We start from the raw sequence: 19,951 nt of genomic DNA, 5'->3' as shown, positions 1-19,951 counted from the left end.
TCCGGTTTCCTCCCATAGTCCAAAGACGTGACAATTGGTAGGTTATTTGGTTTTTGTAAATTGTCCCATGATTAGGTTAGGGTTAATCGGGGGGTGGGGGGGTTTGTCAGGAACTGCTGGGCAGAGACTCGAAGGGTCAGAAGGGTCCACCCATGCTGGATCTCAAAATGAATGAATGAAAAAAACAAATAAAAAGACGCAAGAGACAAAACCAGCTTGCTTTCTGCCACATCTATTCACATATTTTCCCAACCACTTCACAATGGCACATTTGAGGTCAGGACTGAATTAAATAAACTAATTTTAAGCGTGTCCAGAGGACGGAGAAATCACAAATATGTACAGATCGCATTTGTCTATGCTACAACAGTTTTACACAATGTTTTCTGAACTTTAAATAATGAGGCTCTTTCTCCTTGTTGACAACTGCACATTCCAGAGTCTCCTCCTTGTCTCTAGTGTCAGTTCAGTGGCGTTTCAAAGCACCAGCGTCTCCCCTCTCCAACTTCCATTTACTCACGCACACTACCTCTTTCTTTCCGTTCAGCCACTCTGGATCCAGAGTCCTGCGGCCCCTAGAACACACAGATAGCTCGTGTTATATTTCAGTCCTGGGGCCCCTAGAACACAGATAGCTCGTGTTATATTTCAGTCCTGGGGCCCCCAGAACACACAGGTAGCTTATGTTATATGCCAGTCCATGGCCGCTCTTCTGCCACAATTAAGCCACTCTCTGGGTGGAGGAGCAACACCCCATTATCTATGTAGCCTCCAATCTGATGGGATGAACATTGATTTCTCCTTCCAGTCATTTTCCCCTCTCCCTCCCTCTTCTTCTATTCCCCACTCTGGCCTCTTCTTTTCCCCTCACCTGCCTATCACCTCCCGCTGGTGGCATTCCTCCTTCCCTTTCTCCCATGGTCCACTCTCCTCTCTTATCAAATTCCTTCTTCAGACCTTTGCTTTTTCCTCCCAGCTTCATTCTCCATCCTCCATCCACCTGGCCTCACCTATCACCTACTAAGCTTGTCTTCCTCCCCACCCCCCCCCCCACACACACACACACAATGACATCTTTCCCCTTCCTCTCCAGTCCTGAGGGGCCTCAGCCCAAAACATCAACCGTTCATTCACTTCCACAGATGTTGCTTGATCTGCTGAGTTCCTCCAGCATTTAGTGTGTGTTGCTCTGGATTTCCAGCATCACCAGAATCTCTGGTCTTTACATCAGTAGGGTCCAGACCACCCAAACGTCTGATAGATTTCTTTCACAGCGAGGGAGGACTGGTGGAGGATCCCAGTGATCTAACCAAGGTTAAGTTTAGCAATAAAACATATCGCAGGCAGAATTTAATGCAGGCAAGTGTGAGGCGTTGTAATTTGGGAGGACTTACAGTTGCAAGAAAAAGTTTGTGAACCCTTTGCAATTACCCAGTTTTCTGCATTAATTACTCTTAAAATGTGGTCTGATCTTCATCTAAGTCACAATAATAGACAAACATAATCTGCCTAAACGAATAACACAAACAATTGTACTACTTCTCATCATTACTGAGTACACCATTTAAACAATCAGTCTAGGTTCAAAAAAGTGTGAACCTCTGAGGTAATGCCTTCTACAAAAGCTATTTGGTATCAGATGTTCCAATCAATGAGTTGAGATCAGAGTTGTGGGCTGTAGAGGTGCCCTGCCCTTTAAAAAACCCACACCAAGTCAGGTTACTGACAGAGCCTGCGCTCTCAAGAAAGATCTGTTTATGTGCACCATGCCTTGATCAAAATAACTTTCAGAGGACCTTAGATGAAGAATTGTAAAGATGCATGAAGCTGGAAAAGGCTACAAAAGCATTTCTGAAGACCTGAATGTTCATCAATTCACAGAAAGAGAAATTGTCTGTAAATGGAGGAAACTCAGTACAGTTGCTACTCTCTCAAGGAGTGGGCATCCTGCAAAGATCACACCAAGAGCACAATATGCGATGCTGAAGGAGGAGAAAAAGAACCCAAGGGTAACAGCAAAAGACTTGCAGAAATCTCTAGAACTTGCTAATGCCTCTGTTCATGTGTCTACTATAAGAAAAACACTGAACAAGAATGGTGTTCATAGAAACATAGAAAACCCACAGTACAATACAGGCCCTTCGGCCCACAAAGCTGTGCCAAACATGTCCCTACCTTAGAACTACCTAGGCTTTACCAAAAGCTCTCTACTTTTCTAAGCTCCATGTAGCCATCCAGGAGTCTCTTAAAAGACCCTACTGTTTCCACCTCCACCAGCCCATTCCACGCACTCACCACTCTCTGCGTAAAATACTTACCCCTGATATCTCCTCTGTACCTACTTTCAAGCACCTTAAAACTGTGCCCTCTCGAGCTAGCCATTTCAGCCCTGGGGAAAAGCCTCTGACTATCCACACAATCAATGCCTCTCATTATCTTATACACCTCTATCAGGTCACCATTCATCCTCCGTCACTCCAAGGAGAAAAGGCCAAGTTCACTCAACCTACTCTCATAAGGCATGCTCCCCAATCCAGGCAATATCCTTGTAAATCTCCTCTGCACCCTTTCTATGGTTTCCACATCCTTCCTGTAGTGAGACAACCAGAATTGAGCGCAGTACTCCCAAGTGGGTTCTGACCAGGGTCCTATATAGCTGCAACATTACCTCTCAGCTCTTAAACTCAATCTCACGATTGACGAAGGCCAATGCACCATATGCCTTCTTAACCATAGAGTCAACCTGCGTAGCAGCTTTGAGTGTCCAATGGACTCGGACTCCAAGATCCCTCTGATCCGCCACACTGCCAAGAGTCTTACCATTAATGCTATATTCCACCATCATATTTGACCTACCAAAATGAACCACCTCACACTTATCTGGGTTGAACTCCATCTGCCATTTCTCAGCCCAGTCCTATCAATGTCCCATTGTAACCTCGGACAGCCCTCCACACTATCCACAACACCCTCAACCTTTGTGTCATCAGCAAATTTATTAACCCATCCCTCCACTTCTTCATCCAGGTTATTTATAAAAATCACAAAGAGTAGGGGTCCCAGAACAGATCCCTGAGGCACACCACTGGTGACTGGCCTCCATGCAGAATATGACCCGTCTACGACCACTCTTTGCCTTCTGTGGGCAAGCCAGTTCAGGATCCACAAAGCAATGTTCCCTTGGATCCCATGCCTCCTTACTTTCTCAATAAGCCTTGCATGGGGTACCTTATCAAATGCCTTGCTGAAATCCATGTACACTACATCTACTACTCTACCTTCATCAATGTGCTTAGTCACATCCTCAAAAAATTCAATCAGGCTCATAAGGCACGACCTACCTTTGACAAAGCCATGTTGACTATTCCTAATCATATTATACCTCGCCCAATGTTCATAAATCCTGCCTCTCACGATCTTCTCCATCAGCTTACCAACCACTGAAGAAAGACTCACTGGGCTATCCCTACTCCCTTTCTTGAATAAGGGAACAACATCCGCAACCCTCCAATCCTCCGGAACCTCTCCCGTCCTCATTGATGATGCAAAGATCATCACCAGAGGTTCAGCAGTCTCCTCCCTCGCTTCCCACAGTAGCCTGGGGTACATCCCATCCAGTCCCGGCGACTTATCCAACTTGATGCTTTCCAAAAGCTCCAGTAATCCTCTTTCTTAATACCTGCATTCTCAAGCTTTTCAGTCTGCTGCAAGTCATCCCTATAATCGCCAAGATCCTTTTCCGTAGTGAATACTGAAGTAAAGTGTTCATGGAAGGACACCATGGAGGAAACCCACTGCTCTCCCATAGTTAAACATTGCTGCATCTTTCAAGTTTGCAAAAACCACATGGATGCTCCACAATGCTTCTGGGACAATACTCTATGGACAGATGAAACAAAAGTTGAATTTTTTGGCAGAAATGCACACTGCTGTTTGGAGGGAAAAGGGCACTGCAAACCAACATCAAAACCTCATCCCAACTGTGAAGCACGGTGGAAGGAGCATCGTGGTTTGGGGCTGCTTTGCTGCCTCAGGGCCTGGACAGCTTGTAATCATTGAGTGAACAATGAACTCAAAATTGTATCGAGACATTTTACAGGAAAATGTCAGGTTAGCAGTTCGTCACATGAAGCTTAATAGAAGTTGGATAATGCAACTAGACAATAATCTGAAATACAGGAGTAAATCAACAGAAAAAAAAAAGTGTTTTGAAATGACTGAGTGAGAGTCCAGATCTTAACCCAACTGAGATGCTATGTCATGGTCTGAAGAAGACTGTTCATGCAAGGTTTCCCAGAAGTATTGATGAACCGAAACACTTTTGTATGGAGGAATAGTCTAAAATTCCTCCAGCCAGATGTGCAGGACTGATTAACGGTTACTGGAAATGTCTGGTTGAAGTTATTGCTGTACAAGGGGGTCACACCAGTTACTGAAAGGAAAGGTTCACATACTTTTTTGAGTAAATACATGTAATATTAGATCAATAAGTAAATGAACAAGTATAATGTTTTTTGTGTTATTTAATTCGATTCTAGCGAGCTTTTGGACTTGCATGAAGATCTGATCACATTTTAGGTCATATTTATGCAGAAATAGAGAAAATTCTACAGGGTTCACAAACTTTCTAGCACCACTGTACATAGTAACACACACACACACACACACACACACAAAATGCTGGAGGAACTCGGCACGTCAGTCGCATCTATAGAGAGGAATAAAGAGCTGACGTTTCAGACTGAGACCCTTCCTCATTTGGAATATTGTGGTCAGTTTCGGTTGCCCTGCTGTAGGAAGGGTGCCATTAAAAGGAATGGCACCACAGCAAAACCGTTAGCTTAACACTATTATAGTCCCAGCGCCCTGGGTTCAATTCAAAGGATTTTGTACACTCTCCACATGACCACATGGGTTTCCTCCAGGTGCTCTGGTTTCCTCCTACAGTCCAAAGGCATACAGGTTAGTAGGTTAATTGGCCACAGGGGTGTCATTGGGTAGAGCGGATTCGCTGAGCCGCAAAGGCCCGTCTCTAAAAAAAAAAATAAGCAGTTATCAGAGAGTTGTGGAGCCTCAGTTACTGAGGGTGGCAAAGATGGGTTGAGGTTAATTATTAAGAAGTGTTAACACAGGTTAAAACGAGCAGTGCACTGGGTCAAGGGTCAGGGGTCAGGGATAGGCCACATTCTGTCCTCACCTTCAGCTAGGGCCGAGATTTCATACCTTCTTAAAGATCTGGAAGACAATTGTTCACAAAAATCATCTGGGAACAGTTGGTACCACCTGCATCTTCCCCCACCCGACATCTCTGTAGCCTCTGACTGCTTCCCCCTCACTGCCCACCACTACTCGGTAAGGAGTCAGAATTGTCCCTGCCTGGATGAGGGAGTGAGGAAGCTCTCTTCTGTGTTGAGACTTTGTGATTGAGGACACTCTTCGCTGGACCCCTGACAAGGAGTGGCAGAGGCTGAGGGGAGATAGGATAGAGGTTTATAAGATTAAGAGGGGCACATACACAGAAGCTGGGTGGCGGGGTGGAGGTACATCTCCACCAAAGGAGGTGCAAAGTGCTCCTTCCCTCCACTAGCCTGCAGGTCACCCTTGGGCAAGGTGTAGAACCTGCTTAGCCTCTCAGTCAGGGTCATGTGGAGCCAAAGGGGGAGGTGGTGGATGGTCGTTTGAGCAGCTGATGCATATCACAAGTCCTGGTTATGCGACCACTGACACCAGGCCCACAATCGCCAGACAGTATTGATAATGACTGGAGTCATCCGTCTTGTAAAGACACTGCCCAGAAGGCGGCAATGGCAAACCACTTCTGTAGAAGCAATTGCGAAAAACAATCATGATCACCATGATCGCCCACGTCATACGACAGGGCACATATGATATAGAGAAGTTGTGGGCATGCTATATTGGCGTCAAAAGCCTGGCAATACTTGTAGGCTGCCCCCAGCACATCCTCAGGCTCTGCCGGTCGCTGACACAAACTTTGCATTTCATTGTGTTTCAATGTACAAACGTGGATGATAGAAAAATGGAGGGTTATGTAGGAGAAAAGAGCTAAATTGATCTTGGAGTAGGTTAAAAGGTCAGAACATCTTGGGCCAAAGGGCCTACACTGTGTAGTAATGGTCTATGTTCTAGTAGGGACATATAAGAGAATCTTAAATTGGCACATGGATGAAGGAAAAATGGAGGGTTTATGTGTGAGGGAAGGGCTAGATTGATCTTGGAGCATATTAATAAATTGGCAGCACATTGTGGGCTGAGCTGTTCATGTCTACACTCAGTGTCCACTTTATTAGGTACACCTGCTTGTTATTGCAAATATCTAATCAGCCAATCACGTGGCAGCAACTCAATGCACAAAAGCATGCAGATGTGGTCAGGAGGTTCAGCTGTTGCTCAGACTAAACATCAGAATGGGGATGAAATGTGATCTAAGTGACTTTGACTGTGGAAGAGTTGGATTGATCTTAGAGTAGGTTTAAAAAGTCAGCACAATGTCATAGGCTGAATAGCCTCCACTGATACACACGTGCAAATAAAGCTAATCTTCTCTGAGCCGTGTTGGTGCTTTAATGAGAGCTGTTACAATTCAGAGCTCAGACCTCCCCTGCAGACAGAAGGACAGCCAGTACTGCTGGGCTGGTTGCGTTGAGAAGGGTAGGCGTTCTGCAGTACAGGGAGTGATCAGGGATGCCCTTACTGGTGGCGCACGGGTCCAGGTGAAAGGCCAAGTGAAAGGAAACTCACCGACAGTGGGTCAGCAGCAAAAGCAGCCACGCTGTTCCTCATCTCGTTGGCGCTGCCCCGTAGTGGGATCAGGGAGACGTTTCCAAGCCGGGATTCCGAGGGCTGACGGGCACTCCAGGGACTCAGTGAGTTCGAGGGCCAGACAATGCCATTGTGCTGAGGACAGAAATGGAGGAAACATGACAACGCATTCGCCTTCCTCAACGACACAACCTGCAAGTTAAATTTTTGGGAATTTTTTTGGTCGCTTGTCTAAGAAAGGATGTGATGGTGTTGGAGAGGGTCCAGAGAAGGCTCATGAAAATTATCCCAGGAATGAAAGGGTTAACGTACGAGTTACGGACAAGGCAGTGTGACATGGCGCCGGTGTTCACACGGTGGAAGACGAGCTGAATTGTATTCGACTGCAAACTGCTGTGGGTTTCTTCTTGCTGACAACATCCATGGACTCAGTGACTTCGGCTATTTTGTTTTTGAGTGACAGTATGTTTATTGCTATCTTACAGTATACAGTACTGTGCAAAAGTCTTAGGCATATATATAAAACTGTAGCTAAGACTTTTGCACAGGACCGTTTTTGACAACGTGTCAAGACTAACATGTGTGCTATACGTGCTTTGTGCTGTGTGTGACTGTTGCTACTGTGTTTTGCACCTTTGCCCTGGAGTAACACTGTTTTGTTTGGCAGGATTCATGTATGGTTGAAAGACAATCCAACTTGAACTGGAGGCATCCATCATTGAGGACCCCCATCACCCAGGCCATGTCCTTCTCTCATTGCTACCAGCAGGGAGGAGGCACAGCAGCCCAAGGACACACTCAAGGGTTTCAGGAACAGCTTCTTCCCCTCCGCAATCAGATTTCTGAATGGCCCAAGAACCTCACTATTCCTTTATGTCTTGGATTATTTATTTATTTTTTGTGACTTGTTGTAATTTTGTATACTGCGGCCGAAAAGCAAATTTCATGCTATGTAAGTGACAGTAAATCTGATTCTGACATCCCCAAAAGCATAAATCAATGAATCATAGACTATTTTATAAGAAAGAACACAATTAGAACAAAGCCCACTGTTGTGCGAAGTGATCAATACAGAACTGTAGAGATTAAGATTGTGCCAGTTAGTCCAAGAACCCTGTGGTTGAAGAGAAGAAGCTGTTTTTAAACCTAGTGGTGTTCTCCTGCCCTTTGGTAGCTAGGGGAAGGTGGCATGGCCTGGATTTGTTTATCTTTGTTGCCTTCTTGAAGCAGTGCCTCTGTAGATAGAACTGAAGGTGGGGAGGGGTGTGCCCATGATGTTCTGGGCAGAGTCCACTTCTCTCTTCAGTTTCTTACATCTCTGTGTACTGTCAAGGCAGTGCACGATCCAATAAATAACCATATAACCATTACAGCACGGAAACAGGCCATCTCGGCCCTTCTAGTCCGAGAATGATGTAGAATGTAGAATGGTGTGAAGGGTTGTCTTGGATGTTTTTAATGTGATCGCAAGACCCTGTTGGACGTTGCTGACATAATACTAGTCTGGCTCACTGCTTCACTGGCAGGACCAATGGCGGGGGAGCTGTGTTGTCCCAGTTGTTGCTGGGGAGGAGATGCTGGAGGTAGTATGTGAGAGAGCAAAGGTCTCTGTGGGCACACTGAAGTCTGTAGTGAGTTGAGCGATGGCCTCTCCTGTCACTGCTGCCCCCAGTGTTTGCTCAGTGGAAGAACAAGCTGGGCCAGGACAACATTCTATCTCCATTGATCTACAATCCGTGCCTCTCAGGGATTTGGCCTTTTTCTTATTGTATGTTTTTATGCTTGAGACACCACCTTTTGAAGATGTCCTCAGAAGTGAGGAGGCCAGTGCCTATGATGAAGCTGGCTGAGTCCGTAACCCTCTGCAGCCTTTTCCGGTCCTGTGCAGAAGTCACTACATACCAGACCATGACGCCATTAGTCAGAATTCTCTCCACAGTACATCTGTAGACACTTGCCAGTCTTTGGTGACATAGCAAAAGTGATAGATGGAGGTAGCAAAGGGCTACAGGCGGCACAATCTGATGGGAGAGGAAGGTGGAGCATGCAACCAAGTAAGAGAGGTGGAGAGGGCAGATGGGGGAGGGTCCTGGGGGAGGAATGTGTGGGCGATGGCCAGACAGTTTCAACTTTTTCTTAAACAATATTGGATTGTGGGCTGAGGGAAGGTCTGGTGAGATCCTGGGATGCGAAGCAGGAGGTGGTAGTGCTTTAATTAGAGTCAAGAAGAATTCAGAATCACAATCAGGTTTAATATCACCGGCATATGTCCTGAAATTTGCTGTTTTGTGGCAGCAGTACGTTGCATACATGATAATGAAAACTGTAAATTACAGAAGTCAGTACTGCAAAAAGACAGCAAAAAAAGAATTGTTACCTGCACATACAGGAAGGTAGCTAGCCACTCCCGTTGTTCCATCTGTGTGTCACAGCATAGATACCTGAAATACACACCACAGTAACATCCTGAGGGTCCGACATGCTGTCCCATCACACACTCCCGGGGTCAGACACAGAGTGAAGCTCCCTCCACGCTGTCCCATCACACACTCCCAGGGTCAGACACTGAGTGACGCTCCCTCTACGCTGACCCATCACACTCTCAGGGTCAGACACAGAGTGATGCTCCTTATCACACACTCCCAGGGTCAGACACAGAGTGAAGCTCCCTCCACGCTGTCCCATCACACACTCCCGGGGTCAGACACAGAGTGATGCTCCTTATCACACACTCCCAGGGTCAGACACTGAGTGAAGCTCCCTCCACGCTGTCCCATCACACACTCCCGGGGTCAGACACAGAGTGATGCTCCCTCCACGCTGTCCCATCACAAACTACCAGGAACGGGTCACACTCAAGGCTTCATCCAGACTGTCCCATCACTCAGGTCTGGCGTAGAGGGTGAAATGGGGAGTGTGATCTATGGGATTCTCCTCAAGGGGTTAAATGGATTGTCCTCTGCTCCCTCCTCAGCCCTGGCATTGAACCCCCGGTCCCAGTGACAACAACCCCTGCTCTGGTGTTGAACTCCTCGCTCCTGTGCCAATCCCCTTGCTCAGGTGCTGCCCCCTCGCCCCGGTGACACTGTCCTCTGCACTTTTGCAGCAACACTCTCATCCCGGCATTGATCCCCTCACTCCCGTGATGACCATCACTCACCATTGCTGCCTCTCGTGCTTCTCCTTGTTTTCATAAATGATGGTGAATCCCCAGCTGCAGGAAATCGAAGAGGCAGATTGCTCGTTGCTCAAGATTCCAGCAGAGAATATATAACACAGCACAGAAACAGGCCCTTGGCCCACAATGTTGTGCCAAACAAAATTAGTAACTACATCCCACAACTAAATAATCCCCACACAAAATCCATTTCTTTCCATTCCCCGCACATTTCCCGTTCAAAATTTAAAGTAAACTTTTCAAGATTCAAAATTGCTTGACATCATTTCCAGTACACAGGTGTAAAGAGAAACAAAATTATCGTCACTCCAGATCCAATGCAGCACAAAAAAACAACACAATACTATAAAGCACACAGTAATAATTAAAAATACAAAAGTACATAAGATAGCATATATACATAGATTGATTGTGGGTCCATAAAGTGACGCTGGGCACAGGAGTGTCTATACATAAGGTGACTGACAGGAAATGATAAAATAGTGGTGGTTGGGGTGTGGAGGGGTGGGTTAGTGGGTGGAGGTGTTGATCAGCCTTACTGCTTGGGGAAAGTGACTGTTTTTGGCTCTGGTGGTCCTGGTGTGGATGCTACGTAGCCTCCTCCCTGTTGGGAGTGGGACAAACAATCCATGAGCACGGTAGGTAGGATCCTTCATGATGTTACTGGCCCATTTTCCAGAACCTTTCTGAATATATTCTTTATAAATTTAGACATAAGACATTGGAGCAGAATTAGGTCATTTGGCCCAAGTCTGCTCTACCAATCATGTCTGATCCTTTATTCCCCTCCTCAGCCCCACTCCCCGACCTTCTCCCCGTAACCTTTGATGCCATAGCCAATCAAGAACCTATCAATCACCACTTTAAATACACCCAACAATCTGGCCTGTGGTAACAACTTCCACAAATTTACCACACTCTGGCTACAGAAGTTTCTCCTTATCACTGTTTTGAATGGACGCCCCTCTATCCTGAGGCTGTGTCCTCTTGTCCTAGACTCTCCCACTATGGGAAACATCCTTTCCACATGTCAACTATCTAGGCTTTTCAACATTTCAAAGGTTTAAATGAGATCCCCCCTCATCCTTCTAAATTCCAGCGAGGGCAGACCCAGAGCTATCTAACTTCCCTTGTAATGATAACCCTTTAATTCCCAAAATCATCCTTTTGAACTTCCTTTGAACCCTCTCCAATGCCAGCAATTCTTTTCTTAGATGAGGAGCCCAAAACTGTTCACAATACTCAAGGTGAGGCCTCACCAGTGCCTTATAAAGCCTCAGCATCTCAACCCTGCTTTTATATTCTGGACCTCTTGAAATGAATGCTATTTCATTTGCCACTCTCTTGCCCATCCTCTTAATCTGTCTAATATGGAAGCCAAAGAGAACCCTTGTACAGAGTAACCTTCAAGGTTTACCCATTGTGGACTTGGAATTATATTCCAATCTTGTGTCCAAAATATTAAACATCGAATATTAATTGCCCAATAATAAAATCTAAGATTAAGCAATGCCAAACCACCATCTTTCTTGTACTTCAGTAAATATTTTTTACTTAACCTGGGATTTTTATTCTGCCGTATATAGGAGGAAATTTTAGAAATCAATAGTATCAAAAAAAGATTGAGGAATAAAAATTGGTATCACTTGGAGCAGATATAAAATTTAGGTAGAATAATCATCTTAATAGCATTAATTCGGCCAATCAGTGATAGAGACAATGGGGACCACTTAGTAATCAGTTGTTTAACCTGACTAATTAATGGTAAAAAGTTGAGCTTGAATAAGTCCTTGTGTCTCTTAGCAATTTTAATTCCCAAATAATTAAAATAGTCAGTAATCACTCTGAATGGTGAACATCTATAAATGGGAACCAGCATATTTAATGAAAAAAGTTCACTGTTACCAAGATTCAATTTGTAACCAGAAAAACTACTGAACTGAGCAAGCAGAGTTAAAACTGCCGGAATGGGTTTCTCAGGGTTAGAAATATATAATAGTAGATCATCTGCATGTAGTGATAATTTATGTATCTCATTTCCACAGGTAATACCAAATATATTAGGGGAGTCACGAATGGCAATCGCTAACAGTTCCAGGGCAATGTCGAATACTAGTGGATTAAGAGGGCAACCCTGCCTAGTACCACAGAATAATTGAAAAAAGGGAGATCTTTGATTATTAGTAAATACCGAAGCCAAAGGAGTAAGATATATCAATTTAATCCAAGATATAAATATCGGACTAAAATTAAATTTCTCAAGCGTATTAAACAAATATGTCCATTTGACTCTATCAATGGCTTTCTCAGCGTCTAATGAAATGACACATTCTGGAGTTCTAGGTGAAGAAGTATAAACAATATTCATTAATCTCCTAATATTAAAGAAAGAGTAACAATTTTTAATAAATCCAATCTGATCAACAGAAATAATTTGAGGCAATACATTCTCCAATCTGATTGCCAATATTTTAGAAAAAATCTTGGAATCCACATTCAGCAAAGATATAGGCCTATAAGATGCACATTCAGTAGGATCCTTATCTTTTTTGAGAATTAGGGAAATAGAAGCTCGATAAAAAGATTGTGGTAATTTACCTATAGATACTGCATCCCTAAAAATTCTACATAGCCAAGGAGACAGTATAGTAGAGAAAAATTTAAAAAATTCTACTGTATATCCATCTGGGCCAGGTGCTTTAACTGAGTTCATCGAAGAAATAGCAATTTCTGTTTCTTCTACCGTAATAGATACATCTAGTTTTAAACGTTCATTGGATGATAATTTTGGAATATTCAATTTCTTTAAAAATTCATGCATTATAGTGGAGTCATCAGGAAATTCTGATTGGTATAGGGAGGTATAAAATTCTTGAAAGGATTTATTTATCTCATCATGATCAACCGTCAGAGTACCATCCTTTTTTACCAATCTTAACAAGCTGGCGTTTAACTGAAGCCGATTTCAATTGATTAGCCAATAGTTTTCCAGTTTTATCACCATGTATATAGAATTGACTCTTAGTTTTAATTAATTGGCTTTCAATCGAAGATGATAGTAATAGACTATGTTCCATTTGAAGTTCAACTCTCTCTTTGTAAAGCTCCTGATTAGGAGCTATAGAATATTTCTTGTCAATTTCTTTAATCTTGTCATATTTGCAGTCAATAACAAGTGGAATTAATCAAGAGTCAATAAGAAAATAATCAATTCTTGAATAACGATGATATACATGTGGAAAAAATGAGAACTCTTTCTTGCTGGGTTGTAAGAATCTCCAAATTTCTGAGATTCCAGAGTCAACCATAAAAGAGTTAATAAGACTAGTCGACTTGTTCGGAAGTGCTTGATTGGACATGGATCTATCCATCAAAGGATTTAAACAACAATTAAAATCTCCACCCATAATCAACATATAATCATTTAAATTAGGAAGGGATGTAAAGAGATTCTTAAAAAATTCGGGACAATCAACATTTGGGGCGTAAACATTAAGCATAACAACTTTTTTGTTAAATAACAAACCAGTAATTAACAAAAATCTACCACTCAGATCTGAAATAGTCTCATGATGCAAAAATGAAATTGACGGATCTATAAAAATAGAAACGCCTTTTACTTTGGCCTGTGAATTCTAGTGGTACTGTTGGCCCTTCCAGAACCTTAAAAAACGCTGATTATCCTCTTTCCGGACATGAGTTTCTTGTACAAAGATAATGTGAGCATTCATCCTATGGAATACTTAAAAAATTTTCTTCCATTTAATCGGGTGGTTTAAACCATTTGTATTCCAAGAAACCAAATTAATAATCTTATCCATAGTACTGAAATCGAGCATAATGTATGTAAAGGGTTAACCAGAATACAAACTCATGACCCCAAAAGAGGAAAGAAGGTTCAAAGAGGAACCGGAAGACATGACATTTCGGACATTTTGGTAGTTTCAAGTCAGCCAGTTTAAAGAAAAAAACTAAATTGAAAACAGGAACAAAAATACCACCCCCTCCCACAAAAAGCCAGAAAGTGGCCAATGCTAAATCTACAGCTAAATCTAACCCCATCTTTCCAGAAGGCAACCCAAAAGAAATATGTTTATCATAAAAACACCACCCATACTCAAAAAAGTAAAAAAAAAGTTACTATAAATGTAAGGAAAAGATTACAACAATTACAAACACAAAATAGTTACTTCTTACTCATATTTGAAAAAAAAAAGACCAAGCGCCAGTCCATATTATTAGTTTTTTGTATATAAATGATCGGAAATGACGCAAGAAGAGAGAATTCTGGGAAGGAGGAAGCAATCCACCATCTTAAACTGTAATACTTCTCAAGTAACATTTCAAAAAAAAGGAAAAGCAAACATTAAAACTAATTAAATTGATCGCAAAAGGAAAAATATTAAAAGTGAGATATACAAAATCACTAACAAAAAAAAGAGTACTATCATTTAAGAATATGAGAAGAATATAAGAATTTAATCTGCCTAAACCTTCTGCTGCCTACCTGTTTCCTCAACACTACCTGCCCCTCCACCAGTTTTCATATCATCAGCTACCTTGGCAACAAAGCCATTTATTCCATCATCTAAATCATTTATATACAGCATAAAAGGAAGCGGTCTTAACACCAACCCCTGCAGAACACCACTAGTCACTGGCAGCTAACCAGAAAAGGATCCTTTTATTCCCACTCACTTCCTCCTACCTATCAGCCAATGCTCTAACAATGCCAGTAGCTTTCCTGTAATGCCATGGGCTCTTACACTTGGTAATCAGCTTCATGTGTGGCATTTTGTCAAGGGCCTTCAGGAAGTCCAAATATACAACATCTACTGCATCCCCTTTATCTATCCTAGGTGTAATCTCCTCAAAGAATTCCAATAGGTTTGTCAAGCAAGATTTTCCCTTAAGGAAACCATGCTGACTTTGTTCTATCTTGTCTTGTGTCACCAAGTACTCCACAATCTCATCCTTAACAAGTGACTCCAACACTTTCCCAACCACTGAGGTCAGGCTAACTGGTCTATAATTTTCTTTCTGCTGCCTCCCTCCTTTCTTAAAGAGTGCAGTGACATTTGCAATTTTCCAGTCCTCTGGCACCATGCCAGAGTCCAAAGATTTTTTCAAAGATCATTACTAATCCCTCCACAATCTCTAATGCTACCTCTTTCAGAACCCTAGGGTGCAGTTCATCGGGTTCGGGTGACTTATGTACCCTTAGGTCTTTCAGCTTTTTGAGCACCTTCTCCCTTGTAATAGGAACTGCACTCACTTCTCTTCCCTCACACCCTTCAACATCTGGAACACTGTTAGTGTCTTCCACAGTGAAGACTGATGCAAAATGCACATTTAGTTCATCAGCCGTCTGCTTGTCCCCCGTTATTATTTTTCCGGCCTCATTTTCTTGTGGTCCTTTATCAACTCTCATCTCTTATTTTTTATATCCTTGAAAAAGATTTTTCTATCCACCTTGACAAACGAGAAAATCTGAGGACGCTGGAAATCCAAGCAACACACAGAAAATGCTGGAGGAACTCAGCAGACCAGGCAGCATCTATGGAAAAGAGTACAGTCAACATTTTGGGCCGAGGCTCTTCATCAGGACTGGAAAAATTGATGAGGAGTCAGAGTAAGAAAGTTGAGCGGAGGGGAGGATGAAACACAAGGTGACAGGTGAAACCAGGAGGGGAACAGGTGAAGTAAAGAGCTGGGAAGTTGATTGGTGAAAGAGGTACAGGGCTGGAGAAGGGGGAATCTGATAGAAGGCCTGGGAATAAAGGGAGTGGGGAAGAGATAAGGAGCACCAGAGGGAGGTGATGGGCAGGTAAGGAGAGAAGGTGAGAGAGGGAAATGGGCATGGGGGATGTTGAAGGAGAGGGGAAATTACCAGAAGTTCAAGAAATCGATGTTCATGCCATTAGGTTGGAGGCTAACCAGATGGAATACAAGGTGTTGCTCCTCTAACCTATCCATGTTGATATTGTTTGTTAGCTTGCTTTCATATTCCATCTTTTCCCTCCCAATGATTCTGTTAGTTGTTTTCTGTAGGTTTTTACAAGCTTCCCAACCCTCTAACTGCCCACTTATTTTTGCTTTTTTGTACACCCTCTCTTGCTTCTACGTTAGCTTTGACTTCCCTTGTCAGCCACGGTTGTAGTATTTTGCCATTTGAGTTCATTGTTTTTAAAATGCATCTATCCTGCACCACCCTCATTTTTCCCAGAAACTCACACCATTGCTGCTCTGCTGTCATCCCTGCCAGCAGCTCCTTCCAATTTACTTTGGCCAACTCTTCTCTCATACCACTGTAATTTTCTTTACTCCACTGAAATACTGCTATGTCAGACTTTACTTTCTCCATATCAAATTTCAAATTGAATTCAATCATTTTGTGATCACTGCCTCCTAAGGGTTCTTTTTCTAAGCTCCCTAATCACATTACGTAACACCCAATCCAGTATAGCTGATCCCCTAGCAGGCTCCATGATAAACTGCTCTAAAAAACCATCTCGTAGACTCACTCTTGAGATCCATTACCAACCTGAGTTTTCCAATTGACCTGCATGTTAAAATCTCCCATGACTATCATAACATTGCCCTTTTGACTCACCTTTTCTATTTCCTGTTGTAATCTGTAGTCCGCCTCCCAGCCACTGTTGGGAGGCCTGTATACAACTGCCATTAGGCAGTTTCTCAACAATATACTACCTTAACAATGTCACCATATACTACCTTGAGATTTTTTTTCTTGCAGGCATTCATAATAGAACAAAGAAATACAATACAATCAATGAAAACCTTCACATAAAGACTGACAAACTCACAGCCACTCAAACATTTCCACAGTGTTTGCCTCCAGCGCCTCCCCCGAACAGCACATTCTTGGCACCCAGCACTCTGTGTGGGGGAAAAAAAAAACACTTGCCCCTCACATCTCCTTGACCTCACTTTAAATGCATGCTGTCTGGTATTAGACACTTTGAGCCTGGCAAAGATACCGGCTTTCTACCCTACATCAATGGTCCAGATCATTGAGTCCAGCGAGTCCCGGACCAGAGGGCACAGTCTCAGAATAGAGGGATGCCCCTTTTTAACAGAGATGAGGAGGAACTTCTTTAGCCAGATGGTGGTGAATCTGTGGAGGCCAAGTCATTGGGTATATTTAAAGTGGAGGGTGATAGGTTATTGTAAGGTTACAGGGAGAAGGCAGGAGAATGGAGTTGAGAGGGATGGAATGGCAGAGGAAACTCGATGAGCCAAATGGCCTAATTCTGTTCCTATGTCTCATGGTCTCATAATTCTCATAGAGTCATAGAGAAGTACAGCACAGAAATTGGCCCTTCAGCCCATGTAGTACACGCCAAAACCATTTAATCTGCCTACTCCCAACGACCTGCACTGAGACCACAGCCCTCCATACCCCTACCATCCAAGTACCTATCCAAGCTTCTCTAAAATGTTGAAACCGAGCTCACATGCTCCTCTTGTACTGACAGCTCATTCCACACTCTCACGAACCTCTGAGTGAAGAAGTTTCCCCTCATGCCCCCCTTAAAACTTTTCACCTTTCACCCTTAACACATGACCTCTAGTTGTAGTCCCACCCAACTTCAGTGGAAAAAAGCCTGTTTACACTTACCCTGTCTATACTTATAATTTTGTTTGGATGACTCTGCCATAGTTGGATGCATCAGCAAGGGAGATGAGGCTGAGTACAGGGCTACGGTAGGAAACTTTGTCACATGGTGTGAGCAGAATTATCTGCAGCTTAATGTGAAAAAGACTAAGGAGCTGGTGGTAGACCTGAGGAGAGCTAAGGTACCGGTGACCCATGTTTCCATCCAGAGGGTCAGTGTGGACATGGTGGAGGATTACAAATACCTGGGGATACGAATTGACAATAAACTGCACTGGTCAAAGAACACTGAAGCTGTCTACAAGAAGGGTCAGAGCCGTCTCTATTTCCTGAGGAGACTGAGGTCCTTTAACATCTGCCGGACAATGCTGACGATGCTCTACGAGTCTGTGGTGGCCAGTGCTATCATGTTTGCTGTTGTGTGCTGGGGCAGCAGGCTGAGGGTAGCAGACACCAACAGAATCAACAAACTCATTCGTAAGGCCAGTGATGTTGTAGGGATGGAACTGGACTCTCTGACAGTGGTGTCTGAAAAGAGGATGCTGTCCGAGTTGCATGCCATCTTGGCCAATGTCTCCCATCCACTACATAATGTACTGGTTGGGCACAGGAGTACATTCAGCCAGAGACTCACTCCACCGAGATGCAACACAGAGCGTCATAGGAAGTCATTCCTGCCTGTGGCCATCAAACTTTACAACTCCTCCCTTGGAGGGTCAGACACCCTGAGCCAATAGACTGGTCCTGGACTTATTTCGTAATTTACTGGCATAATTTACATATTACTATTTAGCTATTTATGGTTCTATTACTATTTATTATTTATGGTGCAAGTGTAACGAAAACCAATTTCCCCCAGGATCAATAAAGTATGACTATGACTATCAAACCTCCCCTCAATCTTCTATATTCTAAAGAATACAGTCCGAACCTACCCAATCTTTCTTTTTTACTCAGGTCCTCCAGACCCATCCTTGTAAATTTTCTCTGTACTCTTTCAACCTTGCTTACATCCTTTCTGCAGGTAGGCGAACAAAACTGGACACAATACTCCAAATTAGGCCTCACCAACCTCTTACACAACTTCAACATAACATCCCATCTCCTGTACTCAATATATTGATTAATGAAGGCCAATGTGCCAAAAGGTTTCTTAATGACTATCTACTTTCAATGAATTATGCACCTGTATTCCCAGATCAGTGTTGGGCGTGTGGCCAAGTGGTTAAGGCATTTGTCTAGTGATCTGAAGGTCGCTAGTTCGAGCATCAGCTGTGGCAGTGTGTTTGTGTCCTTGAGCAAGGCACTTAACCACACACTGCTCCAGTGTCTGTGCGAGGAGTGGCGCCCCACACAGACTTCCAATCTGCGCCTCGTAAGGCATAAAAATGCCCGACGCAGGCCTCTCATGGTCTGAGTCGACGTTCCCTCCCTTCCCACCATTCCCAGATCGCATTGTTCTACCACACTTCTCCATGCCCCACCATTCACTGTGTAAAATTTACCCTGCAAAACCTCGCACTTGTTTGCATTAAATTCCATCTGCTATTTTTCTGTCTACAAGCCACGATGGCTTCTTCACTGTCCACTACACCCCGCAATCTTGGTGTCCTCCACAAATTTGCTAATTCAGTTAAACACATTATCATCCAGATCACTGATATAGAAGACAAACAACAACTGGCCAAGCACCAACTCTTGCAATACGCCACTCTGGTCAGAGAGGCGACCCTCTGTTCATACAATCTGCTTTCCAGAACAGCCAGGCTGTGGTCTATATTACTGTTTGAGTGAAGCCAGCGGCATTGACTGCCACATCTGGATGCTCCTTACCATGTCGGTGGTTTGAGTTTCTTCTTAATGCCCAGGTAGACCCTCAGACTCTTCACCGGCCATTCCTTGTCTGGCTTGTTACTCTGGAAGGGATTCAGATCCGTTTATTACCGAGGTACACTGAATTGGTAAGTCGGGGTGTCAGAGGTTACAGGGAGAAGGCAGGGGAATGGGGTTGAGAGGGATAACAAATCAGACATGATAGAATGGTGGAGCAGACTCAATGGATCAAATGGCCAAACATGCCCCTGTGTCTTATGGTCTAAAAGCTTCACTGGTAGCACGTAGAACAGAGAACAATTCAACATAGTACAGGCCTTCAGCCCATGATGTTGTGCTGATCTTTTAACCTACTCCAAGATCAATCTAACCCTTCACTGCCACATAATCATCCATGAGCCTTTCTTAAACGTCCCTAATATATCTGCTTCTACCACCACCCCCGGCATTGCATTCCACACTCTCACTGCTAACTAAAAATCCTATCTCTGACATCCACCCTATACTTTCCTCTACTCACT

General features: G+C 43.5%; 1 protein-coding gene across 9 annotated transcripts in view; it reads right to left on the bottom strand.

Moving 5' to 3' along the window:
* Positions 1-212: 212 nt before the first annotated feature.
* Positions 213-19,951, bottom strand: part of LOC140199979 (arf-GAP with Rho-GAP domain, ANK repeat and PH domain-containing protein 1-like) — a 290,953-nt gene continuing 271,214 nt past the window's right edge. For 8 of the 9 annotated variants that reach the window (XM_072262524.1, XM_072262526.1, XM_072262525.1 and 5 more), the window contains 5 exons: positions 19,431-19,513; positions 9,941-9,994; positions 9,158-9,221; positions 6,760-6,915; positions 213-575 (listed from right to left, as the gene is read on the bottom strand). In XM_072262524.1, coding sequence (XP_072118625.1) covers positions 513-575; positions 6,760-6,915; positions 9,158-9,221; positions 9,941-9,994; positions 19,431-19,513 — 420 coding nt within the window. In that variant the 3' untranslated portion in view covers positions 213-512. Of the gene's footprint in view, positions 576-5,197; positions 5,236-6,759; positions 6,916-9,157; positions 9,222-9,940; positions 9,995-19,430; positions 19,514-19,951 lie in introns of all 9 variants that reach the window. The other variant, XM_072262527.1, reaches the window with a different exon arrangement.

This window comes from Mobula birostris, chromosome 7 (assembly GCF_030028105.1).
Source record: "Mobula birostris isolate sMobBir1 chromosome 7, sMobBir1.hap1, whole genome shotgun sequence".
NCBI classification, from domain to species: domain Eukaryota; kingdom Metazoa; phylum Chordata; class Chondrichthyes; order Myliobatiformes; family Myliobatidae; genus Mobula; species Mobula birostris.
The sequence above is the reverse complement of the archived record's forward strand: the minus strand, read 5'-3'. Positions and strand labels throughout refer to the sequence as shown.